General features: G+C 39.1%; 1 protein-coding gene across 1 annotated transcript in view; it reads right to left on the reverse strand.

Moving 5' to 3' along the window:
- Nucleotides 1–3,556: 3,556 nt before the first annotated feature.
- Nucleotides 3,557–27,307, reverse strand: part of sntg2 (syntrophin, gamma 2) — a 109,068-nt gene continuing 85,317 nt past the window's right edge. Inside the window, exons 15-17 of the mRNA XM_086274598.1 lie at nt 7,126–7,218; nt 6,625–6,735; nt 3,557–5,634 (exon numbers count right to left, since the gene is read on the reverse strand). Of these exons, the coding sequence (XP_086130724.1) occupies nt 5,506–5,634; nt 6,625–6,735; nt 7,126–7,218 (333 nt within the window). The 3' untranslated portion in view covers nt 3,557–5,505. The remainder of the gene's footprint in view (nt 5,635–6,624; nt 6,736–7,125; nt 7,219–27,307) is intronic.

Below are 27,307 nucleotides of genomic sequence, written 5' to 3' on the forward strand. Positions count from 1 at the left end.
GAGGGAGAAAAGCAACTTCAGCACCAACAAAGAATTTGCTACATGAAGACAAAGTTCTGGTGAAAGAAAGCTGATAGTGACCCCAAGGGAGGAGTAATCTTTAAATGATTTCTCAGAAGTAAAAACAAGATGAAACTCTTGGGATGATGTGTGAACGCTCCCTCTCAAGGATCTCTGGGTTAGCCTTGTGATGGTGTCAATCCTCTCGTCCATTGAGCGAATGAATTAGATAAGAGGTTACAAAGACGTATGGATGGAGGTTTTTAATGAGATGACTGGGGAAATAATAGAAACGTGGACTGAACCAGCTCCATGCTGGCCAAGTAGCATCCCATCCTTGAGAGCTATGTTTTGATGTTGTTGCATAGTCACTGACCTTAGAATTCATTTAAGGGCACTTAAAAGACCAAAGAACCTATTTCTGAGTAACTTGTGTTATTCCAAAGAGTCCATGTAGCTCAAGTCATGGTCAGGCTTAGCGGTGCCTTTTGGGGCACAATGACCTGACAATTTAGCACCATTTACTTTGCATCCACTGAAGCCCTCAAGGACTATTTATCCACCCAGTGATAGTGTTCACTGTGTTCTTATCTGAAGAACTATACTTCAGTACCAAGTAACAATATGTCCTGATACTGATATCATTTAACCCTCGTTCTCAGTAATAACTAGAGACACTGCCTAAAATATCTCTGCACAGGCTGGTTCATAATAAATGTATTGCACCAGTGAGCAGTATGAATTATATTCTGAAATCTATTTTCTGGGTGAGAAGAAGCTGGTTTCATATACCCCAAATCCTGAAATTATCCTGAAATCATACTTGGTTGATTATAGGTTTCACTCTAATTGTAAGGCTGAAGAAGTTGAAAGCTGCATAAAATGTGCTTTCTTATTCCATTACGTACATTATAGCCGTGCCCAAAAAGAACATCAGTCGTTTCAGTTCTTCCAGTTCAATTCATGAATTTTATCTAATATTTATAAATGATCCAATATTTTTCATGACAGTTTCAGCAAATACATAAAATGCACAAATAAAAATATACTTACCGGTCAGTGTTTTGACATCATCTGCTGTAAAACTTGGAAGAGAAATGCAGGAAATCATTACAAGACAAAGGCAATAAAAGTATGCCATTCTTACTGTCACCAACAATCCAAGATCTGAGAGCTGTGTTTGTGGTGCAGCGTGCACTTGTATACTGAGAAACCTGGGAGCCCAATGCCATGGTTAAGTAAACCAGCTCACACTTGAGTAACTCAGAGACTTGGTGTTTCTCTTGTTCTCACTTGAAGTGTTTTTACATTTTTTTTCTCCTTTCTTCTTTTCTTTCTGTTTTTACATCTTTTGTAACAAACGGCTTGAAAATTCAGTGATTTGTGTTCATTTTAAGTGAAGATAAACTCTCCTGCTAGAGACGTTGCTCAAAAGTAATTGACTAATAGAACTTTAAATACAAGGATTATTTTTAATTATTTATGAAAATCTTTTGCAGTCTGGGACTGTTTGACGTTTCCTCCCTTGAGATGCTCTGCCAGGCCTTTACTGCAGTGACCTTCAGTTGCTGCTTTTTTGTGGGTCTCCCTGCCACCAGTTTTGTATATAATAACTGAAAAGTTTTCTATTTTGTTGAGATCAGGTCACTGACTTGGGTGCTGAACAGTATCCCATTTCTCAAGAGACTCGGGTTTGTTTTGGGTCATGCACCATGAAGTGCCTTCCTAATCAGGTTTGAATCTCAGCAGAGAGGATACACCTGCACTGCTTCAGTAGTCACATCATCAGTAAACACCAGTGACCAGCTTCCACTGAAAGCCATGCATACACATGCCATAACGGTATCTACACTGTGTTTGAGAGATAATGTGGTGGTATGCTGTGGATCATAATCAGGTTTGCTCCTTGCTCTCCCATCATTCTGCTACAAGATAACCGCGGTTTTATTTGTCTACAGCATTTTTCCAGGACTGTGCAGACTCTTTTAGAGGTTTAATGACAAATCTTTCTGGCCTTCCTGTTCTTGAGTGGAAGCAATGGTTTGCACCTTGTTATAAACTCTCTATATTTCCATTCTTGAAGGCATCTCTTCATTGTAAACCTTGTCAATAATATCCGAGAGTGTTCTTTTCTTGGCTTGGCCAGATGTTGTGAAGTTGTTTCTTAACTTCCGTGATGTTTCAGGCCTTTTACTGCGTTCTTTCTTGAAGACAAGATTTTTGATTTGGCCACTAATAAAGATTTTGCTCTCCCTCTCTGGTTATTTTGTTTTATTCGGGATAATGATAGCCTCCTTTCCTTGTACTGACCTCTTTTTGGACTTCATATTCAAAATTAAATTGAAAAGTTCAAATGCAAATCCAACACCTCGAGTCAACTTCAGATACAGAGTCTACTTTATTTGGCATGAAATGGGTGACAGGCCTTGTCATGAAACCCCTTGTCAGTCAAATTTCTGATTTCTTTTTAGCCTCTTTCAATTTTTATTAATAAAATTCAACCACATCTTTGTTTGATTTAAAATCAATTGTGGTGGTGCACAGAGGCAGTCTCTACATTCTTGGTGTGAAAAATGAAGAAGTGCACATTTTTGAATTAAAAAACTTTGGAGGGTGACTACACTTTTTGCAGAAAGATATGATTATATTAGTCAATGGATAAAATGCCCAATAACTGTTTGCAACTTACTTTAAAAATGTAGAGCACTCTGTATCATTTATTTCTTATACTAATTTACTAACCTAATATACTAATAAACTCACCAATTAAACATGAAAGAGGATATAGATATAAGATAAATAGTTTAAACCATTATAAATGGATGTATCCACATCTCTTTTTTCATGAAGCCAGCTCCACAGGGCACCTTTAAACAGAAAAGCAAGTGAAACTCGGCTATATGAACCCCAATAACAACCACTTATTTAAATAAGATCTCTAAAATGAGTTTCAATTTCCAAAATTAGCAGTTTAGTAGAGATCCGTGCTGTTAATATCATAAACATTTTTACAATGATGCTATTCATTTAATCCATATTTTAAAATACCATGCAAAGCTGTTGTGCTGAATGTGTTGGCTGCTTAAACAACATTCAACCTAGCAGACTTCCAGAAACGCAATATTGAGGTCATCTACGTACATGTGAGGGCTTGTCAGTACCTTTTTATTTATTTTTTTTCTTCTGAAACATTATTGTTGTAATAAAAAGTACACAATAATAGCTGCAGTCATTTTTGGCAGATATACGGCCCTGCTTCCTTTTTTCCTTCCGTCCTGCTGAGTATATTTTCAGTTTTATATTCCGTCTGCAGGGAACAGTGACACAGAAAGGTCACGACAGCAGTTCCAAAATTTCCCAGAAAATTTTCCATCACAAATACTCCAGTTAGCACACGGTTTCCAATGCTGCAAGTGGAGCCAACTGTGAGAGTCACGGCCCATTGAAAGTTGAGCTCAGTGCTAGAAATTCATGCTTGACATGTTGCTGATGTAACTCCGTGATGCCGTTTGTGTGTTTAGTGACTTCAGCAGTGAGCTGGAGATCATCTCACCTCTTCTTTTTTTTTTTTTTTTTTTTTTTTTTTTAAACACGGTGGCTGCTTTTATCTTTCAAGCTGTTTAAGCCCAAACTTTTCACTAAGAGACTAAAAGAAGCCCAACTGCCTTCAATTCAACCACTTTAGACTAAGAACACCTACATAGAAAGGTTTAGTCTCTCGCAGCATTGCCTCCAGGACAGGCCCCACCTGTTCTTTTTTTCTTTCTTTCTTTTCAAAGAAAGGGGGGAAAAAAAAGTACATGTGCTGTCATCACTCACCTGTGAGAAGCCAGTGCAAGCTTTTCTCTTCAATGGCACACAAGTAACATATCCTGTTGGGTTCAAACTGCTTGTGACCTTTCGACCAATGTGTATGGAGTTGGAGATGTGGTGTGACAGTTTGAGCAGTGGAAGCAGAACAGCAAAAAGGACAATGGGAATAATTAACTCTGCCCCATAGATGACAAAAATCATTCAATTAACCCGTTAATGAATTAATATGCTGGCTGGAGAACTCCAGATAACTTCACATAAACAAGAAAAGAAAGAAAAACCAACAAAACAAAAACGTCTGGGTTACTATTCCCTGGTTTATTGTGGGTAGCAAAGACAACTGTACCGAGTTAAAGTTCAAGGACCAGGAGACACAGGCTAAAGGAACAGTTTGTAAACAGCTGTCTGTTGACCTTGTACTTGTTGGTATTCTCTGATCAGTGACCTCTTGGTGAAAAGACCCAAGTTACTAACTCACAGAATTAAACTACTCAGTTTAATGAGACTGTGCTGCAGCCCAGTTCAGTTGAAAACAAGTAGTGGAACAGGCTCTTCCAATAAAACGCAGCTACCTGTGCAGCGTTTTCTTTTTGTTTTTGGAAAAGACAGAAAAAGTATTTTTGGCGCACAAATGCAGTATTAAGACAGAAATCAGCAGCTGGGCTAGCAGATTCTAAAGTGTGAAAGTAGACACATGTAGACCCACAGGGAGCTTTAACATGCCTTGGATGACAAAGTTGAACTCTGTAAGCGATTTATTGAAACTACAGCAAACATGTTATTTAACACTAAAACCATTACAGAAAGTTGAAGATGCACAGTATTTTCACCATATCAGGATGAGATTCAGAAAAAGAATTTAAAAAAAAAAAAGGACTCTAACAATACTGTGAAGCTTAAAATGTTGTTTGCCAGAGAAATGCAACACTCTGGACGTTTGCCTTTTTATTTGATACAAAAGATGGAAACAGTAACACAAACAACTTGCAATTTATTCCAAACCAGTGAAGTACTGAAGCCTGGCACCAGCGCTGCCTTTGGGAAGTTTCTTTAATTTTAGTCTGGGCCCGTATCAGAGTGCTGTCGAGTCAACTCGGTGGTTATTTGGAGGCTATTATTTTTGCTTTTTATTGTAAGGTGCTTGCGGTACCTTTTCAGACATGACATTACTAGGTAAACCACAGGAAGTTTGGGGGGATTTAAAAAAAAAAAAAAACAAGAAAAAAAGAATACGCTTTCTCATCATTGTTGGAAATATCCCTGTCAAAGGCCTGTTTTAATCCTGTATCCCCCTGTGACGATATCCGCTTCATTTACCCAGCTGAAATTTCTTTTATTTTTAATTCATTTTTAGGTTTTCTGTTAAACACAGTGGCAGCTACATTTTTTTTATTTTTTTATCATAGGTGTTAAGTTTCACTCTGAATAATTATCAAATGGGGGGGGGGGGCAAACAGAAGAATGGAAGGACTGTATATCTTTTCCCACTGGATATCTCTAGTTGTCTAAAAGTGAAACCTCATCTTTCCTTCAGTAGATCTGACATTACCCACCTCAAGAGTCTTTTACAAAGATGTCTTTTTCAGAAGTCCATACAAAAATAGCAAGAACAAGATATACATATCAATGGGCTCTGTGCATAAAATACTGCTGATTTGCCTCAGGTGCACATCACGATGAGGACGTGTCTTCTTAACTGTTCGTGTAATTTCCAAGGAAGCTTTGACTGCACATAAAGAGAGGGTCCATGGAGGCCACTTTGGCAGCGATAAAAGAATGTATACAGTGGAGGACGGCTGTCAGATTAGCAAACTCCAGCTCCTGAAAAGCACACGTCAAGGACAAGAGACGCACTGATTAGTCCGTTATGTTCACAATCCAAATCACAGTATTTAAAAAAGTTAACAGGTAATTGTGGTTTATTAATTAATTTGGCAGTTGTGGCTGATGCTATCTGCACTCTCCACATCTGTCACAATACTAGGAGTTGCACAAGAGAATAACAGTGTATGTCAGGGTAACTAGCTTCTTCCAGCATGATTTATATGCAGCCAGGTCATATTTAGACAATGACTTTTTTTTCTGGTAATTCACTAGAGTGGATTGATGTGATTAAAGTTCAGTCATTCAGCTTAAATTCAAGAGGTCTAACAAATGTAAGGCAATAATGCATTTAAAAAAAAAATCAACAATCTGGTTCACTGTTAAAACGAAGGAATCAACTGGCAACACTGAAATACCTGAATGACAAGAGCGCTCTCACTCTTGTCAAAGTCTGCAATCAAGAGACACTTTCAGGTAAATACAGAGGTGTAAACCACCGGCTACAATCAAGACCAAGAAGGCCAGATTACAGTTTGTCAGAAAACATCTAAAAGAACCTGCAAGGTTCTGAAAAAAAAAACCTTTAGACGGACGAAAAGTGGCTGCAGGAAACACAGCAGTTTGTGCTCACGGGTTCTAGACTTCTGACACTGGCTTCAGAGAGTTTTCATCCAAGTATTGAAGAAGGATCCTTGAGTCCTTACAAGTCTGTCCAATTACTTAGGCTCCCATTTTCAGAGTTTCACATGTATAAAAATGGCCGTAACTCCTAAACAGTTAATAAAATATTTGAGTTAAACCACTTAAATAAAGCTAAAAGTCTGCAGTTTAATCACATCTTGACTATTTGATTTATGCACGGTGCTACAGAGGCAGAGACTAATTAGAAATCCCGCACTTCGAGTCACAACTAGTGTAAAAGAATCCAACTAGAATTAAACAAGTACATTTAATTTTATTAAATTGGGGCAAGAAATGTTTTATTACCTTCATTTCTATCTGCTTGCTTTCGGGATTCTTAAAAAGGAGCTTTACCCTGGTTTTCCCGTCGTCAGAGGAGCCTTTAAGTTGAGAGAACTTGTATCGCCACAGTATTGTCTACAAGGGAAGGATAAAAAACACAGCAGAGGGGTTTCAATAATGAGCACAACAGGCTGCATGATCAGGAAATGTCATTTTAATGTGCAGTTGAGGAAACACAGCGGACCATCTTTAAAGTTATTTTATGATGGATTTTAACCAGTGCAGAGCTGCTAAATTAAACTCATACTGTCATTTTAATAAGAGCATACTATTCTTGAAGAAATAAAGGTCTTAATGGAAGAAATTAATTTGTGCAAAATGTTAAATTTAGCATTTTTTCCCCCTCAAATAGCTACAATTAGAGCCTAAGCAAACATCAGTAAGGAGATTTTGAACTGTCATCTCAAAACTAAGAACAGTTGAAGCAGTATGCCAACAAGAATTGTAAACTCGGTAAAATGTCACCTTTGAAGTGCTTTCAGAGCAGGTGAAGCCTGATGCAAAATCTATGGTGAAGCACAGCACATTCCCCTGGCTGCTGCACATGTAGCTTTTGGACTGGTGAGAGAGAATTGACATCCATTAACAAACTGGCTGACACATTTTGTGCATTACATTGCTGTACAAAGGTACTTAGTACCGCTCTGCATTAGCATCCACAGCCTTGCATCAAACCCAGAGAGGAATGGTAGTCTTGCATGCATTCACAGCAGTACCCTGAATACATTTGTAGTATAGATAAATAAATAACCTGCTTAGCATTCACCATACATCTGTGTAAACCCTCCATTATACTGTTGTTATGACAACACAAAGTATGCTTTACTTTCCAGCAGCTGTTTTGATTTGTTATACTTTGAAAAGCACAGGTGTAACTAATCCAATTAGCAATGGCTGTGTTCCATTTAGCTGTGCCAGAATGATCATGTTCAAGGTTAATGTTGCATTCACTGACATTCACTACACCCAAGTGTCACATGCCAAAATGTCCACTGTAAGAAATGTGTACAAGAATGTTAGAGTATTTGATAAAAGTTCAGAGTATGGATTCAGTTTAATTTTATTTTCTCGATGTCAGCTGACAACAGCAATCACGTCAGTACAATTTTTACTTTTATGTTCCATGAAGCAAATCTGCTCCACCACACCTCAATGTGTGCAACTGGATTGAGATCTGGTGCCTGTGATATGGGCCGCATCCAAATTCTGACCCTGCCGCAACAGAAATCGAGACTCATCGGAACATTCAACATTTTTCTTCTACAGCGCCAAATCGCAACAACAGTCGCCTCATGGCACTTTATATGGTAGACCCCTATAATACAGACAGAGAAAAACCCAGCAATCATATGACGCCCTATGAGCAAGCACTTTGGCAACAGTGGGAAGGAAAAACTCCCTTTTAACAGGAAGAAACCTCCAGCAGAACCAGGCTCAGGGAAGGGCGGCTAGGATAAAGACATGCTGTGTAAGAGAGCCAGAGATTTATAACAAGCATGATTCAATGCAGAGAGGTCTATTAACACATAGTGAGTGAGAAAGGTGACTAAAGCAGAAATACACAATGCATCATGGGAATCCCCAAAAAGGCTACAACTATTGCATCATAACTAAAGATGGGCAAACACTGTGCAATTTGGGGTTTTTTCCATTCAGCAAAACTCAAACTGCACGATTGACTCGCAGGGGTTAGACGTTTGTAGGTCATGATGCAGGGTCTCACACTATACGGCCCGATGCTCTGATGTGACCTGAGTGCTCACACTGTGCATGTAACCTTCATGTTATGGACACAGAAAATCTGTCGCTCGCTCTCCCTCTGTCTTTCACTCACACAGACGCGCACACACCACCACCATCAACTTTGCAAAATTGCTAATGAAAAACATTGATCAGGCAGCTGTGATTGAGTAGCAATGTCCATCCAATTATTTTCACGGTTGTTGTGGTCGTGATAATTTTGTGAGGCCACATCGAAAAGGCTCAGATGAGCTTGCCAAAGTTGTGCCTCCATCACTTGTGTCCAGATCACATGCTGCACTGCCGTGCTGCTCCGTCTCTTCACTTTCATTTCTGTGTTTGCGTGTGCGCAGAGTGAGAGGCTGCGGTGACACCCTCAAGACGGCCGACAGGATTTCAAACAGGTTTGATTTTCTTACGACCAAGATTGATGATCGAGAGCTGGTCGTGAGGTGTTAATCGCTTCTCGTTACCCCACGTATACTACACCATGCACGATACACGATGAAGGCGAAACTCGGGCCGATCACCAAAACGGCTCACGACTCAAAAATCGGCTAAAAATTATCCAAAAATTGCACAGTGTATGCCCAACATTAGGGAGGATTCAGGGACACCTGATCCAGCCCTAACTATATGATTATAGTTATATGACTGACTAACTATACTACTTTTTCTAGTCTTCTATTGTCTAATTGTGGTGAGCCAGTGTGAATCGAAGCTTCGGTTTCCTGTTCTTAGCTAACAGCAGTGGCACCTTGTGTGGTCCTCTGCTGCTGCAGCCAATCTGCTTCAAAGTTTGATGTGTTATTCATTCCTAGATGGTCTTCTGCATACCATGGCTGGGTTGCAGCAAGTGGTTGTTGGATATTTCCTTTTTGGGGGACTTTTTTTCTCTTTTTGTTTGTTTGGACCATTCTCTGTAAACACAGGAATGGCTGTGTAGGGAAAAGTCCCAGAAAATGAGCTGTTTCTGAAAGAAACACACCAAGTTGCTGCCAATGGATTGGCTCATTTGTGTAACAAGCATTTGAACAGTTATGCCTAACAAACATTTATGCCGTTGAATGTATATACTGTAAGGTGAAGAGTCTACAGCAGTAAAGTGAACTATAAGCAAGGTTTTCTTGATCCTTGAATTATGTGGGTATGAGAAAAAATACATTTAGTGTAATTTAATCGACTTTTTTCAAACTCACAATGTTAAAACAAGCAGATGTACGCCAATGAAACATTGCTGTTATTTGGATCCTCATACAAACAGCATGTTCTAATTGTATGATGGACTCATTGTGAGTATAAAACGGTTATATATTTCATCAGTCATACATCATAGGCATTTCCCATGTGTAGAGCTCTTGTGAAAGTCTGACATGTTAGGCTGGCAATATCTGATAAGAAGAGCAAATCTGTTTTTGAAATGTATTTATTTATTAATTTTGGTCTTGAGCTGTTGGCACACCCAGCATCCTGTGCGGCGTTCTGATAATGTCAAGACACATGACACGGGAAATCTATTTTAAAAGGTATAAATTTTTAACATTCATTTTCCTGCTGGAACACAAACAAGCATGTGTTTTCCAATTCTTTTCACGCAAATCTTTTGAAAGCACTGATGTGTAAGCTTTTCAGCCTCTGCGGAGCATTATGCCTCAAAAGGCTTCTCTTGCCTCACGACTTCATTTTTCGATTGTGCGGTCCACTCAGTTGGAATGGCAAGAAGTGTATTCTGATTTTTGTATTTGTGCTATATTTTCGTTTTATGTCCACAGACAGCAGGGGCATGGTGGTTTTTAATTATACAGTGCAGTGTGCAGAGAATGTGGCAAGGGACTGTACAGTCCTTTTACTGAAAGTGTTTTGTGCTCACAGACCTCAACCGCCCTGTCTTTAGTGGTGTCGTGAATTCAGCTGTGAAAGGAATGGGGTGAAAAAATGAAGAAAAAAGGAAACCCACAGTAGCAGGCCAGCTGCTAAGTTCTTTCTGTCACCAAATGTAAGACTCTGTTGTGACACGGTGAGCAGTGACTACACTTCACTAATTGGAAAGGATTTTTCTGAGGGAATTAGCAACATGAAATATTTTTAAAGAAAATCTCCTTAAGTCTGACAGAAGTAGGAGCATGTGTGTAGAAGGGAAAGAAAACACAGGACACAGGGAACGCTCACAAGTGTGAAGATCTGCTGTGTCTGTCATAATTGATCATAAAGGGTGTCGAGGAGATGAAAAAGAAGGGTGGTAACGAAGACTGTGAAGGACGCAGATGCACTTTCTTAACCACTGAAAAGGTGCTAAATACGTACCACAAACAGCTCCAGCCTGAGGCAACGTTTAGCTCACATCTGACCACACCCTGTGTCACTGTGAGGGTAAGTGTACTTAAGTGACCACACCTAACAGAGATGTCACAGTGTACTGCCCTCACACAATGTACAACACAGAGATCGAGGAGAACAGGTTGTGTTGACGCAAGCTGTTCTCACAAGCAGATATGTTAAAAATGTCTGAGCTTGTGAGAATTTGGAACACCATCAGGACAAACTGCCATGTTTGCTGACGAGCATGAAATGTATTTGCTACTTACACTAAATCAAGATGAACTTTTCTAACATTATATGAAACTGAACACGAAGTTGTTTATTCAATGGCTGCATGCTTTCTAACAGGAAGCTGTTAAAGAAATTACCGAGCTAGGGCGGTGGTGACAGGTGTTTTCTATTGTAACCAAAACAAATGGAATCCACCCTGAACTGACCCCACCCTCTACACATCAGTGACTAGAAGAACTTCACGTGCTGGACGACAGCCAGGCACATGGGCTGGTGTCAAGCTGCTTATGTGATGTGTCACTGCCTATTGCTTCTCAAAGACTTCCACTGTTTAAAAGGGAAACGGGTTGGGTTAGTTGGCTTTTAGAACAACATATCTAAACAATGAGTGGATTTGCAATAAAGGCTGTTCGGGGTGGATTTTCATGACTAATTGGTTATGGCTATATACTCAATGATATTAAGCCTTAGCTTTATTTGATGCTTATTAGCAAATGTTAACATGCAAATACACAAACTGAAGATAAACATGTAAAACTTCACTGCAATTGCAAACAGAAAGTAAACAAAAAATATTTTAAGAACAAAAATACAAATTTTTCTAAGAATTCATGCTCATTAAAAAAGACTTTTCAGTGACCTGCAGCATTTTTTTTTAACCCCACACTGAGGAAAATAACTCGTAACATTCACCAACACTTTGACTGTATTGAATGTCGTAGCTGCACATAAAGTGTTAATTTGAAAATCCTCGGTGACATGTTTCTCAAGTTGACAAGATTTTAAGAAAGAAAATGTATAAATCAGTTATCATCAACATCAGGTGCCTAAAGTAACACTTGATTATTTTGATAGCTTAATATAAAAAATATTCAGAAATGCCAAATCCTGGGTCATTACCCAAATGTAAAATTTGAACAGCTGATACAGTGCAGCTGTTCTGGGTTTTTTAATTATTGCTTTCAAACTCTCTTTATGTTTTAAATATTCAGCCAACATAAAAGTGCCGTGAGACCATATAGAAACGTCGTCCACTCCCCGCTGTACATCGTTTATGTCAACAGGCCGATATCGGTTAATATCAGGCAACAGAAAATGTCCCCCAAAATTTTACCGTTATTATTGTGGAAATTATGATCAGATGAAAAGTTCTTGAAGCAGGTAGACAAAAAATATGAAAGACAATGCACTTAAAGAGGACAAGTGCACCACCTACAGGGAAACACAGTTTGCAATATTCATCACCTGCAAGGAAACTTAACTTTAAGTTTTTTTTTTTTTTGTTGTTTTTTTTACCCCTTCTAGACAATGAGTTGTATTGTTCTCTTGACCTCAGACATGCTGATGTTTGAATCATGAAATTTCAAATTTAGATGCATCACTCCCGTTGCCACTGATTTTCAGTCCACTTCTTGTGTAATTTGGGATACATCGCCTTTTTCTTCCTGTTCCCTTTCCTTAAGAAAGCCTTCTTGACAGCGACACTAAAGCATTTCTGATGAGTTTCAGTGAAAAGTAAATGGTCAGATGCATTTCACAGATTCTGTGTCAGGTCTTTGCTTTATCTTTTCCCATTTATTTATTTTTTCCTAGGGACGTAACTTCATCTGCTGTCGTTCATATGTTTTGGGGTTTCTTTTGTTTTGTTTCTTTTAGGCCTGACCACTTTTCCAGTTTCTGCCATTCTTTAAGGAAACGCTTCACATCATGTCAAGATATGCCATGTTTCCGGCTAATAGAGCTTTAGGAGTAACACTGATGGTGCAAAATTACTATTTTGTGCCTGTCAAACTGTTATCGTTGGCATTTTTTTGCATAGTCAAGTAAAGAAATGAGAAAAATACTGTGTTTTTGCTTTTTTATGCTTGAGGTTCAGTAGCTCAGGCAAGTAAACAAACAAACAAACTTTTCTCAAAAAATGGTCAAGTACAAGAGGTGGACTGAAAATGAGGGAACAAACAGCCAATGTCCAAAGAAAACCTTTGAAAAACCCTGTTCAACACCATATTTACCAAAACAGTCATGTATTTGTGGACAGGCCAAAGCAAGACAGGTTCTGCATAACCCATGACTCTAACATGCTTGGTGATATTTCAGCTTATAGCATACAGCACAAGTGAAATAGTAAATGGTAAATGGCCTGTATTTATATAGCGCTTTACTAGTCCCTAAGGATCCCAAAGTGCTTTACATATCCAGTCATCCACCCATTCACACACTGGTGATGGAAAGCTACATTGTAGCCACAGCCACCCTGGGGCGCACTGACAGAGGCGAGGCTGCCGGACACTGGCGCCAGCGGGCCCTCTGACCACCACCAGTAGGCAACGGGTGAAGTGTCTTGCCGAAGGACACAACGACCGAGACTGTGCAAGCCGGGGCTCGAACCGGCAACCTTCCGATTACAAGGCGAACTCCCAACTTGAGCCACAATCGCCCGAAATATGACAACTTTACTGCTAATCCTGAGTTAAAAGACCCCCATTGGTGCCATGATGGGTTTCATCACCTCCAAATAACCAAAAGATTAAAAATGTGTTAGAGGACACACGCTGGGCAGCTTTGTCTGTTATACCCTGTACTCATACCCATCAGCAGTGTTTATGTAATGCCCTGATCCAGTCAGTTTGAAGGTTAGTATACGTTGGATTCTGCTGAGTGCTCCTCAGAAACCACAGGAGGCTCGCCTAATTGGCTGGAGAACAGAGATTCACAGGCAAATTGAAACCCTTCATCACTTTCATTGGCTTCCCAAAGGACAGTGTCCCACAATTGCATCATTAAAGACTGAAAAAATGCTACATTACCATATTTATGTTTGGTTTCATACTAATAGGGAGGGAAACTGCCCATGCAGCCTCAGCTTGGTCAGAAGCATTGAGTATATAAAGTGTTTCAATGCCCTGTCCAAACGGCCAAAGAGAGAGGTTACCTGTATTCATAATGCCATTCAAATACATGCAGAAATGTTGGGCATCAATCAGCGGTTTGACATCAGATTGCATTGTTAGAGATGTGTGTCAGTCTAGTTGTTTAGCCTGAATTTCAGGCTGTCCTGAATGTCACTTGCAATTTGACAATTGACACTGATGTTACATCAAGAGCGGATTCAGCCAATCATTAGCTGGCAAAGAGCTGACTGTGTGACTGCAGCATCAAACACCCCTGCATATTATCGCTCCCCTTTGAAGCTAATGTCTGGCACAGCAGAGGAACGGGATATTGTTAAAGCAAAGAAGAGAGAATGAAATCAGGTCTATTCTTCATCCGTCCTGCAGTTTGGGTTTGCTTCTGTGCTGGAAAAACACGGCCAGTTAATGTACGAATGTGTCCATGCCTTTTGATGTTGAATGCAAGAAAATACATTAACATTCACAGAACTTTCTGACTGTCTTCCCTTTGCTTGTGTACCCCTTTGTCAGCCTACTGTACTGGTCACATCGATCATGTAGCACAGGCTGCATAGAGGACACGAAACCTGGACAATCAAATTAATGCCCTGCATCTTAAGCACCCGCCGCCAAGTTAACAATTTAATCTTTGTATGGCTCTACTCAATAGGACACATTTCACCCACAAATCATCTGCCATTAACATTCTTATTTATAATAATAATGATATACTAGACCATTATGTTATTGAAACTTGGCAACTATCAGCTGCATACAGCAGGATCTTTAACATGCATGAATGAATGATCAGTAATTGACCCTTCTGGATTACTGCATATAATATTCACTGTTCTCTGCATGCGTTATTTCAATGCAAATAATTGCCTGGTGAGTGCCGTCTTCCTTATTTAGTTACAATTTCTATGTCCAAGTTACTTCTGAAACAATGGATCCTTGATTTCAGACAGAAGCAGACAGCGCAAGCTTCACATTTCTTGACAGTAATTACATACTTTTCACAAGTAGATTTTTTTTAAGCTTTTAAAATGCAAAGATAACATCTGCATGAGTTGGTTGAAAACTGCCTCTGGCTGACTATTATCTTTTTCTCAACATTGCAGTGCCCGTTTCTGAGCCAGAGTTGGCCTGATGCCTTTCTCCAGGTTTGAGAACTGAACATAACACAAGGTTACACAGCACAAAGTTCTATTTTTATGAGAAATATTTGTATGTAAAGATGAAATCAGCAGGCTAAATCATTCTTTAATTTCTTTTGCTGCTGCCAGTCTTCGTGGATATAGATAGAATCTGTTCGAGATTAATGCGCAAGATTAGACAATATTTCCAGATAACACAGCACAGAAACCCTGTAAAACGGGTCTTAAATTTGGAGCTAATGGTTTGTTCTACATGAGCAGTACACAACAAATAACATCGACATTGAGGACTCATCCTCTGAAATGGTATTTTCAACAGTCCTCTGGTTCAATTTAACAGTAAACAGCCAATCAAACTGTTACCTTCATCGTTGAATAGCTTTGCAGCACAGTCATGTCAAATAACCGACTAACCACAGACGCAAAGCAGTAACCAAGCTTCCAAAGAATTTTGTTTTGCAAGTCCAGAGTGCCACAGAAATAATCCTAAACTCTGATAGTTTCCATAGCTCGCTTTCACAAAGTGGTGTAGGCAGAAAAGTCTTAAACGTAACACTAGATCAAGACTTTAGGTACACATGGGGCCAATAAATGTGCTGTTTAAACCATAAGAGATAAGATAAGTTTTGTTATCTCTTATCTCCCTCTACTTAAACCTCTATAACGTCTCTGACCTTTATGTTTGTAGAAAGGTTGACTCAAGGTGGCCTGAGAAATGCAAGATTTACACTGGCCTCCAGGGATGAGCTACTGCTGCAAAGCTATAATTCTAACAACTGTAAGGGTTTTTTTTTTTTTTTTATCAGAAACATATTTATAAATAGTTGCATTGATTTTATTTTTAACAAATTTTAACAACACATGCCTGTTTTAAAACAGCACAGAGTGCGATATTATTTTATCGTAATACAATATCTTTTAAAGTTGATTTTAAGCGCGATATTCTATAAAGCACAGTGAACCGCCTCTAACCGAGCCAGTCTGTATCTCCCACGGTTCGATTGTTGGCTTTTTATTTTTTGTGCGATGCACAGTGCCTGAAGACATTACAGTCTGGCCTGTTTGGATAGTGCAGCGCCCACAGAGCCTCGCATGAGCTCCGTGTGCTCTGATCTTCTAACTGTAGCAGCAAAGTCAAACGCATGAATTAAATATTTTGTTCAGTGATTCTCCCTGTTACAATGACAGCGTGTTTGGGGTCACAAGAGTGCTTTAACTCAGCGCTCTCTCCAATCGTGCACATGTGAACATGGAAAGTGCAAAAAAGTGTTAAATACAAACATTGTTGGGTTGGAGCAGTTGATTTTATGCCCCCACCCCCCCAGCATACATGCTGAAGGCCTGATGCCATACATTTATTCCCTTCTTTGTGACTGATAGCACATGGTGGCTGCCATGAGCATTGAACTGGGTTTTTCTACTTGGAAGCGTCTGATCCAGTGTTTTGAAGACCGGTCCAGATGCAGCCTTCTGAAAGGCTTAGGGGTGCAACATGATGTGCAGCTCAGAGAGCTCACAGATTTGCCAAACCACCAATTTTGTTCATATTGTTCAAAGTATTCTGTTGTAAAACTGAACTAACCCATTTCGAAATGCTTGTATAGATAAAAAAATGAATCTCATCTTTGTGGTTTATCCAGCTAATACCGGTTTCAGAAGTAACACCCCAGAGCGTATGGTTTGTGTGAGGTGACACTGAACAAAGAGTAGCATATAAGCCTGCAAAGCTGCTGTGGTTAATGCCATCGGTCCATTATGCTGTGAATCAACATTGTTAGGGTCAAATTTCAGGTTATTTCAGCTAGGTAGAAATGCAAGGCAAAAACTTATTGACCCAAAATGTATATTTCTTTACACTGTTCCAAGTTAAAGCCTTTTGACTTGAAATAAATTAAAGGGAAGAGTTCCCTCAACTCCTCAAGGCTTTGTGAAAAGTATAGAGTCCTGTCTCGCTGCAAAATATGTTGGTCCACAGAGAAAACTTAGCTTCACTACAAAGGCACTTAAAGTGTGAGCTAGCTATATTTTCATGGCAAATTGTAGGGGTGGGACTGGTCATTCTGAGAACTCGGGGTTCCCTTTTCATTTTGCTAACATATGGTTAACGCAGTGAGAGGGTTTATTTTAATTAAACCCATGACGTTTTCACCTAGAGAAGCAGGGAAATCAGTCATTATGAAAATACGAGGAAACAAAGTCTTAAGAAATCTGAAATTACCTTTGCTTCTGACAACCATCAAAGACGTAGTTTAGATCCTGCCCATTCAACACTCATTCACATTCAGTATCTAAGCAAATGGATTACACAATACTTACATAATGGGATTGTTACAACCCTCAGGAGACCTTTTTATTCTGAAGAAAAAATATGCATAATAAAAACTTGTTTTGTTAAATAAATGATGAAACAAAACTGATTGTTTCTGTTTGTAATAATAAAAACAAATTATCACACTGAGTGCCAAAATCTGCACTCTTATTATTTAAAAATCCACTCAGAGCCATCAAACTCGTTATCTTTGGACCAACAATGCGACACAGTGTATCAAACTGTGCCCATGTCCCTTAAGATCTCACTGTTTTCAAGCAGCTGCTACACTCAACTCCTTGGCCACCCATTTTAACAAAATACAAGTACACCACTGGCTTCTTTGACATAAAGTCTATTTAAAGATGTGCTAAAAATAATGGATTACACTCAACAGCACAAAAGTGCGTCCAAAAAAATAAAAGAGAAAGAACTGAATGTCACCTTACACTTTTTACTGCGCTACAAACTTCTGTGTTTAAAAAGAACAAAAGAAGGACAATGAATATAAAATACAACATTATAATCTTAAAAAGCAAATACTGCCCAGAGACTGACCTGCCTTGGCTGAGGGTTTGTGCTCTGAGTGCTTCTTGTTCAATACATGAAACCACAATCTTGGGTAAGCTTGCTGACTTGACAGTTGTCCAGATGACAATCGACATCCTTCACAAGGAGAGTAAGCCACAGAAGGTCATTGCTGAAAAGGCTGGCTTGCTCAGAGCGCTGTATCGAAGCATATTAATGGAAGAGAGAAGTGTGGTTTAAAAAAAAACAAAAAACAAAAGGATGACTGCAGCCTTAAGAGGATTGTTGAGAAAAGTTCAAGAACAAGGAAGAGTTTTACAACTGATACAGGTGTCCGTAAATCAGGAGCCATCATAACACAGATGCCTTCGGGAAAGGTGCTACACTGTTACTAACTTCACCACTCCTGAATCACAGACCTCATTGGTGTCTTACCTGGGCTAAGGAGGAAAGGAACTCAGTGGTCCAAAGTTTCACCTTTTCAGGGAAAATTTTGCCGGATGGACCGGATAAACAGGGGAGAGGCTCAGAATCCAAGGTGTTTGAAGTCCAGGGTAAAATTTACCCAGTGTGCCACGTCCTCTCCTGGTGTTTTATCAAATCCAACACAGCAGAGTGATAACAGATTTTAGACCACCTCGTGCTCCCATCTGCTAACAATCCTTAAAGAGATGCTGATTTCCTTTTCCAGCAGGACTTGCTCTCAGCACCAAAACTACTACCAAATGGTTTGCTGTCCATCATCAACAAGGAAACCCCGACCCAAAAAGACAGATGAGCTGTAGCTCAGCAGTGCCTCAAGTCGATCACCTCCATGGCATGCTGCAGTAATCCATGGTAAAGGAGCAACAAACAAGTATTGAGTTGTGATCTTGGGACATATATTTATCTGAAATTTGAACAATATTCTAATTCGATGAGATGCACTAGTAATAGTATTACTTTTTTCTCTGTAAGGAAAAATAGCAGCATATCAACCTACAGACCAGCTGATCCCGACACTACAGCCCTAGCTACCAGGGTGTTCTTTGATACAGAAACCACATCGCATTCCCAAAAGGGAATATTGGCAAACAGCAGCACAACTGCTAGAGACATTAGTAATTTTAGCTTCCCTTGTGCAGAATAAAAATGTTATGCTGCTGCTCTATGTAAGACTGTTTTCTACAGTGATTTGGACTTAGGAATTAGCATCTGCCGAATTAACTGGAGAATGTAATTGAGTCCTGTGGAATTATGACTCTAAACTCTCAGTGACCACATGAGCTCTCCGGACATAAAAGGATTATACATGCTTCCCAAGACTTTCAGATTGTCGAGTCAAAGATGCTGCTTGCTGGTATTATACCCACGTTTGGTTTGCTGTTCAAAAGTGAAATAAGATGCCATTTAATTATGCCTGGTTCCCATGGTGACCCGGAAAGGATTTTAGATTATGACTGTGTGATTTAAATGGCTTCTGACAGGTGCTCTGCTTTGTAATATTTATAAATGTCCCTACTTAAGGGTCCCACGCACCAAAGCCCTAAGGCTTCATAGTGTTTTTAGCCTTTATCTTTGGCTGGCCGCACTTCAGAGGTGAAAGGGTGGGAATGTAGAAGAATTAAAGGCACCGCTGGCCGTTTCATGAAAAGTCTGACCTGACATGTGCCATACTTTCTTAATTCTCGAGTATAATGGACATGGCTGTGTGGAAGATTTTAAAGTTCCATGAGAAACTAAATGATACAGGCAGAGGCGACTGCATTTTGGCTTTAAGCAAGGAACTCGACATCTGTGCTTGTGATTGTGCTTATTGCAGTAGGTGAATCAAATGTTCTTTCCCCCTTCCTCAATCTGAGGCTGGAATTAAAGAAACTGGGAATTACTGTGGTAATAATGTTCAAATGGGGAAAAATCTGCGAGTCCTCGGATAATTCAGTTGTGAATTTAATGCGGCACAAACGGATTCACAGAAGGGGCTTTATACTGTGGTGAAAACGAAAACGAACAAGTGGCCTCGTTCCATCCTGCGTTCCTTTTCTGCGACGTGAGGAATGTTTTCAGAGCCGCAGCTCAATTTCCATCTTAAAAAGTACAGATGAGGGGATGGATTTGAATTAAATATTAATACTGTTTTCCTTTTCAATAATGAGCAGAAGCATACGGCTGGTTTAACGTGTTAAACTTCAGTGACATTCTTTGATTTATTTGCCTTACTAAATCCTGATCAAGCACATGTCACCGAGGTGTGCAAGTTATATTACAAATACATGAGTCTGATGTCAGTCTTTTTGCAATGGCCTAGCAAGAGGATTCGATATTTTAAAGCTTGGTCAGTGCTATGTTATGTTTTTGAAGCCAGTAGTTGCCAAGTGTGACTTTTAGGATGCAAGCAAGCTGTAATCATAAACTGTGTGGCTACAAAGCACACAAATTTGCTAATTAATGCTAAGTAAGAAACTAAGAAACAGAATGTCATCAGAGGTATTATTAGTATGTATTATCGGGCAAGTCCATGAAAAATATTCCAAAAAGTTCTGGAGGTCCAGTTCAGTGTGACTTCAGTCAGTGCTGTTAGAATCCCTGCCGATGGGGCCCCGAAGCCAAAATTCAGAATCATAAAAGATGTAAAGAAAAGGAAAAAAACCCGCCCATTTTCACCCAGTACTGTTAAGTAAAAACTACTGTACTAACACCTGGAGGCCCTAACTTTCCAGTTGTGCCCCATTTAACTACTGGAAAGGAGGCGATGTCTGACTCGGTGGGAAAAAAACCCCCATTAATCTAACTTTGAATGGTGAAAAAGAATATAAAAATTCAGCATTTCCTTTTTTTCCTGATTTTATTATATATTTTGTCAATTTCTCTAGTGAAGCAGAAGCTTTAGTGAAGGTTTAAATTATAGGCTAAGACTGTTTTTATTGTACTTTGTTCGCATTTTACTTTCATCAACACCATCAAACCCTTTTTGCACATACCTTTTTGCAGCATCTCAAGATTTCTTTGGGTCCTCTCTCCCTCTCTGTGTTGCCTGAGACTATCATCTTCACTGTGCCATTACTGAAGTTATTTCCCCTGTTCAGGTCTTTTATCTGCTTTTCATGATTTATTTGAAGTTCCACATTTACAGAAATGAAATTCACATTTAATAAATGTTGTATGATTCAAGGAAGAAGCCATTTATCGTTTTTTGTGCTCACGTTGCTGTTGATGGTTGTTCCACATAACGATTTTAAATTTGTTTAGTTTTGCTGATTCTGTCTTTTTCCTGAGACCAAATATATAAAAAAAGGTCTCCATTTAAATTCATCCACAGCTTCTAACCCACTAGAAGTAAACATTTCAAGTGGCCACAGTAGAATCCATAGATGCAGGTCATCTCATAAGATGCTTTTTTGGATTCTTTATTATTTATCAGAAAGTTGATTCTCATCAAACGCATTAATATTCAATCAACATTCTCCCATTTTAGAAGCTTTCTGAATTCATGATTGAAGATGAAGCTGACAGCTGTTGACTTTTAAGGAGCGGACATTTACACAAAGAAAATTACGCAAATATGCAGGAAAAAAGGAAAAGCCACGTTTTCATTTTCAGCTCGAACATCAAAGCAGAGAACAGAAAAGAAAGAGAATAGGTACTGGCTAAATAATTCAAACTTTAAAATGAATTATGTGTCAAAAGATGGAAATTTCTCGCAGCGCTGCTGCCAGATATCACACTGAATCCTGCCACAGTTCACACAATTAAAATACTCCAACACAAAGACGCCAATGGCCAAACAATTCCAGCCGCTATAAATCCCAGAGGAATATCCTTATATCCCTCACACATTCATTTGTTAATATTTACACCCAAAGCATCTGTTATTCGCCAGAAAATTTAGTGTCAGACAATTTGTTCATTACAAACGGTGAATTTTTATGCAACCCAAAAATTTGGCACCGTGCAATTATTCGACATACGGTTGAGTATAATGCAAGTATGAGCTATTGTTGTCACTTCCTTTTACACCGGCTTTGCTGCAAAAGAAAGTGACAGTGTGCACTGGAGAGGCAACAACCAGACAACCTTCAGAAAGGGTTTAGCAGGTGGTGTCCACAGACCATTGCTCTCTGCTTATCCTTCCTGACTGATTTTCCTCTCTTTGCTGGCGTCCTTGTCACTACTAGTAGCATGAGATGGTATCTCCTGCCCATTCAGGTTGCACAGGTAGCCCCACTCCTCCTGGATGGCAAATGCATACATGCTGTTGTAAGGGGTGTCTGCTGTGTCTCCCAGCACAGTCTAAAGCATGTGGAGGAAATGCCCCATTACACAGAAAAAGCTAGATAGAGCTATAGTAGGGCACCAACCCAGCAGCAGGACCCATATCGGCTCATTTCTGTGAAGACGAGCTCTGCCAAAGTCATTCAGAATGACCTCCAGCGTGCTTCTCATGGAGTCTGTTTCTGACTAAAATATCAGACATCCTTTAGTGGGAAATCTGCTCACAGACCAACAGCGTGCAGCTCAATCCACACTTACCAGAGAACTGGTGCCAATAAGGTGCCCTGTTCTCAAAAGTAATATTGTAAAGTTACAAAGTCCTCTGTTCCCATTTTGTTAGCATGCCACATTTGAGCCATCTGACTTACAACTATTAGAAAGTCTACATAGGACATTACACAAAGCTATGCAGCAATTGAATTTAGCTGAATTTGATTTATATAGCATCAAATCACAAGGACAGTTGCATCAAAGTGCTTTATATTGTAATGTAAAGATCCTACAGTGAAACAAACTAGAGAGAGCGGACACAAATAAGATGCTGGCATAATAAATTGAAAGGCAAAGTGCTGCGTCAAATGTTTTTGGGATCTATGTGGTCTCGCACGTGCTGACTGGATAAAAAATTAGAAGCCAATTAAACTAAATTATGAAAGTTAACATAACTGAGAAAACAGGGGAAGAGCGTCCTGGGTGACTCCTGGCTTCTTAAGCTGTCTGTGGAGTATTTATGTTTAGACCTCTTGATGGACATGAAACAGCTACAACCACAGATTTCTTAACAAAGCACTCTCCACAAGAGCTTTCCACTTTAAACATTTTTGCTTAAGAGGCAATTTAATGGCTCATTGATGTGAAGACTAATTCTTTAGGTTCCTTGTGATAAATGCGCTGAAAGTAACAATAACATTTATGGAAAACGGAGTGCTGGCTAGTCGTTCTGTTTTAGAAGCAATTAGTTTCTTAATAAGACTAAGTGAAAATCACACTGAACTTCATCACTTTTAAATAACTTCTCACTGCTGAAGCATTAAATTGGCAGAAATGAGCAGTGCTGATTTTTTTTTTTTTTTACTTTTTTTTTAACACATAATGTGGTTGACTAACACCAGGGTGTTGATCAGAAAAAAAAAATCTAACTTCAAAACTAAAGTGCCCTCAAAAGGTGAAAAGCATTTCATACTCTGTTTATTATTGTTTTGATTTTAAAATCAAAACAAAAATGACAGTAAAGGAGAAACTATCAACTTTTGATTTCCATGCATTTTACTATTTCACAAAATAGTGAAAGTTCGTTAAAAACAACAAGCAGATGAGTTTCTTGCAGCTAAAGCCAAAGGCATACAACACGACCAGAAACCTGACTGACAGAAACACAGCTCGTCTGAAAGCAAAAAAGACAGAATCATAACAATATATAAAGAACAGCAGTGTGGGAAGATCTGAAGGAAAAGGTACCCAGTGCTAGACTTTGAAATAAACACAGGACAGGTTGCCCATAGCGAACAACTTCAGCTGATGACAGAAAAATCCCTGGAGCTGTGAAGAAGAACTTCAAAACGACAGTCAAGGACGTCACTCTCAGTCAATGGGGTGTCACCGACTGGCCTGTGGATCGGACGTTGAACCTTAATTTCAGTATTTTTATTTATTTTTAAAAAAGTGATCTTCCTTGGTAGATTCAGTGCCAGGTAATCATATAACACCATAACTTTAGTTACTTCATAGGAAAAACAAAACTAAACTGATAACTTGCTCATCCTGTTAAAATATTCATGTTTGTCTGTCTTATGAGTTTGGGCGCTTTAACATGGGGGGTCAGTGGGGACCGAGTCACTGACATCAGTGTAACACTGATGAAGAACTGGGTTGGCTTCACTTTTCTGCTTTAGAAGCAGACGTGTGAAACATGAAATGTTTAGCAAATCACGTCCCATCATGGCCCCTTACGGCTGCTCGGGTACATGGATTAGTTTGTTTCCCAGTGTTGATTCATAGCACATAATGACAGCAACAGGCTCTATTCACTTCTAGTTTACCCTGGCTGTTAATAACTCTGTCTCATTGGCTGGCCCTTGTTCTCCCTACATAACAACAATCCTAAACACAAAGCTTTTAATAGAAATAAAAACTGAAGGTTCTTGAACTGGCCATCAACGGATAAAACCCGACTGAGCACATTAGCTTCTGAAAAGACTGAGGGAAAAGAGAAACACGCTAACAATACTGAACTGAGACTTCAGGTTTATCAATGAGTTTTTAGGCTTCAGCACATTTATCACAAGAAACAAATATTAGGCTTAATTGCTTTTTATTCATTTGACCTTCATTGATTAACTTACTTTTGTTCATGTGAAAAAGGAGCCAACATTAAAAGGCTTTTTTTTTTTTCTTTTCAAAAAAAAACAAAAAACAAAGACAATATATGTGCATATAAACGGTGTCACATAAAAGCTAAAAGCCCATCTCTGCTTTTCTGTGTTGTGTTTTGATCTCAGGTACAAAAGTCTGAAGCAAACATTAAATTGCACCCTCGTGCAAATTAGGATTCTTTTGAAGCTGCATTGTAATAACTAGTTAGCTACATTTATTTAATATTTAATCTGCTAATTTATGTCAATACTTCAACTGATCGTCATTTTGGGGACACTCCTTTTTGTGAAGCTGTTTAATGCTTTTTATTGTTAAAGATCGTGACTATTCAAAGGGCATTTTAACAATGGGGACTGACTCACTTTTGGAACAAGCTTGACAAAAAAGTGCAAAGTGCAAAAGTCATGAACCGCCCCTCATTTCTTTGTATTTTGCTTGGAAAATGTGAAATAGGTGTAGAAAGATGCGTGGAAATACAGAATGAGAGAAAAAAGTTTGTACAGTTCTAACCTTTCAAAGTCAATACCTTACACTGTGTTGAAGAATACAGCCCGAAACCTTTATTGTTCATATCTTGAAGTAGTCTTCAGGAACAGTTCTCTAGGCTTCTCAAAGGACATTCAAAGCTTCTCTTTGGTTACATGCTGGCTGCCTTTTGTTCCATTCTGCTTCAAAATGATCCCACACTGCTTCAGTAATGTTGAGGTCTGGACTCTGGGGGAGACAATCCATGACTTTCCACTCTGGGTTTTTTTACCCAGGCGTGATTTCACTGTGTTGGTATTAAGCTGAGAAATGAAACCTTTGGAAATTCACTGTGAAAGACTATTTTGAACCAAAAATTCCAAATCAGGATTCCTCACGGCTGTTTTTTCAGTCCACTTGTTGTGTTTGGCATACCTTTCATAGGAATGGCTTCATGACAGCAACATAATTTAACAGTAACTGAAGGGTCAGCTGTATCTCTATTTTTTTCTATTTCTTAAAAACATGACTTTTAGATACTATTCATCTACAGCAGGTAGTTTCTTTTTTCAGGTTTGCAGATTCTTCTTTTGCCCTGATTTTATCCAATTTCCCCCTTTTTTTTGTAACACATGGTGAAATATACATTTCTCTGAAAATATTGAGGTAACTTAACACACAGTGTTGATTATGGAAGTAGTATTTTAGGGGTACGGTAAGAAGATTTATTAAAAAGCAGTTGGGCCTAGAGTTTGTTTGGGTTGGGTTATATCCAGTCAGATAATGAAAGCGGCACAATTTTAATATCAAAGAGCTCCCTCTCTCCATCATTGCCACACACGCAGTGTGTATATATATATATTTTTGGTAGGCACATGGAAATGCATTCAGGGCAACACAAACACATTATTTCCCTGCTAAATCAGCCCAAATACCAAATGCGCTCAGCCCTCACCTGAGGTAGCTGCAGCTTTCTCTGGATCTGGGTTTAGTATTCAGTGAATCCACTTTAAATATGAAGTGCGGCTCACAGTTGGCATTAGTTAGCCAGCATCAAAGAAATAACCTCCAAACATCTGCCCTCTGATGAAGCAGAGCCGACCACAAAGAGAACGACAAAACACCAGCAGGTGTTTGAAAAATCAAAAGTTGCCCCTGAAGTATTTCACTACAGAACGAGCACAAAAACACAGAGCTTCTGTGGCCTGGCGATGGCTTTAAACTCCTAAACATCAGTGTTAAATTAACATGCAGGCCAATAAAATCTACGAAAACAAAAAAAGACTGAAAATAAAGTGTCTTTCACTGGGAGGTTTGTCTGAACATTGGGAGGTGTCCAAGATGCAGCATTATATAGCGCCAGCTCAAATGCACTACAAAGAATTCGTGTGACTCATTGTCAGGTCCTACACCCAAAGTATTTCTGGTTGAGCCTTTTTTTCCCCTTTTGTGTGATATCACTTTGTCTGAAACAGTAAGGTTTGAGTTTTCCTGCTGTATGCTGTAACATTTTGTTATGTATGTTAAGGATGAAACATTTAAACTGAATGTATTTTAATTATTAATTTTAAGTTGCAGTCAAACTATTGGCAGCTGGCCTAGACAGCAAATTACAATGAGCTCTACATCCATATACTTGTAAGTTGCCAAAAAAATGAACTGATCTGTTATTATAATTAAGAAGTGTTTTACACATCTGTCAACTAGACAAGTGATTCGCTGGTTTGACAATCATCACAATAGTTTCCAAGGGTAGCTGCATAGGCAGACACCACTGTGATTAATATAAGCAGGCCTGAAATACGAGAGAAACTGCTCATGTCAGAAAATAAATTCAAGCGTTGCTCCTAGCAAGAATTAAGGAAACATTTATTTATTATTATCAGAAGAAATCACAGTTCAAAAACCTTTAAAGCTTTTTGTCCCAGCTGTCATTTGTTCACCAAGCCCTGCGATGTGTAACGATCATGTAGCTCGTTGGACACAAACTAAAAGACCAACTTTTTCAGACTTTGATGACAACCAGCCTCCATGAGGGATTTCGGTCTATTTGATACCCTAAATCAAGGGAAAGATACGAAACTCAGTGCATGTTTGTCAAACTGAGAGGAGGAATGGGCTGGATGGAACTGTCAGGGGACCAGTTAAGCCCCATTTGCAAGCCAGACAAATTCATCTGAAGCAGGTAAGGCCTCTGGCATTTTTCTGAGCTGTAACCAGAGAATTCAAAAATGTTGTGGCATGTTAAGCCTGGTGTAGCCATACGACTGAATAATGATTCCCTCAGACCCAAATCCAATCTCTAATTTTATTTGCACTATCTGTGCCACGAAAACTCTTAACTGCTCACCGCGTCAAACCCGACACACCAAATCATGTTGGTG

The sequence above is a fragment of the Aulonocara sp. 'chitande type north' Nkhata Bay genome, linkage group LG19 (assembly GCF_057382095.1).
Source record: "Aulonocara sp. 'chitande type north' Nkhata Bay isolate Kocher_YH1m ecotype deep benthic linkage group LG19, A_spYH_male_GT1.1, whole genome shotgun sequence".
Taxonomy (NCBI): Eukaryota; Metazoa; Chordata; class Actinopteri; order Cichliformes; family Cichlidae; genus Aulonocara; species Aulonocara sp. 'chitande type north' Nkhata Bay.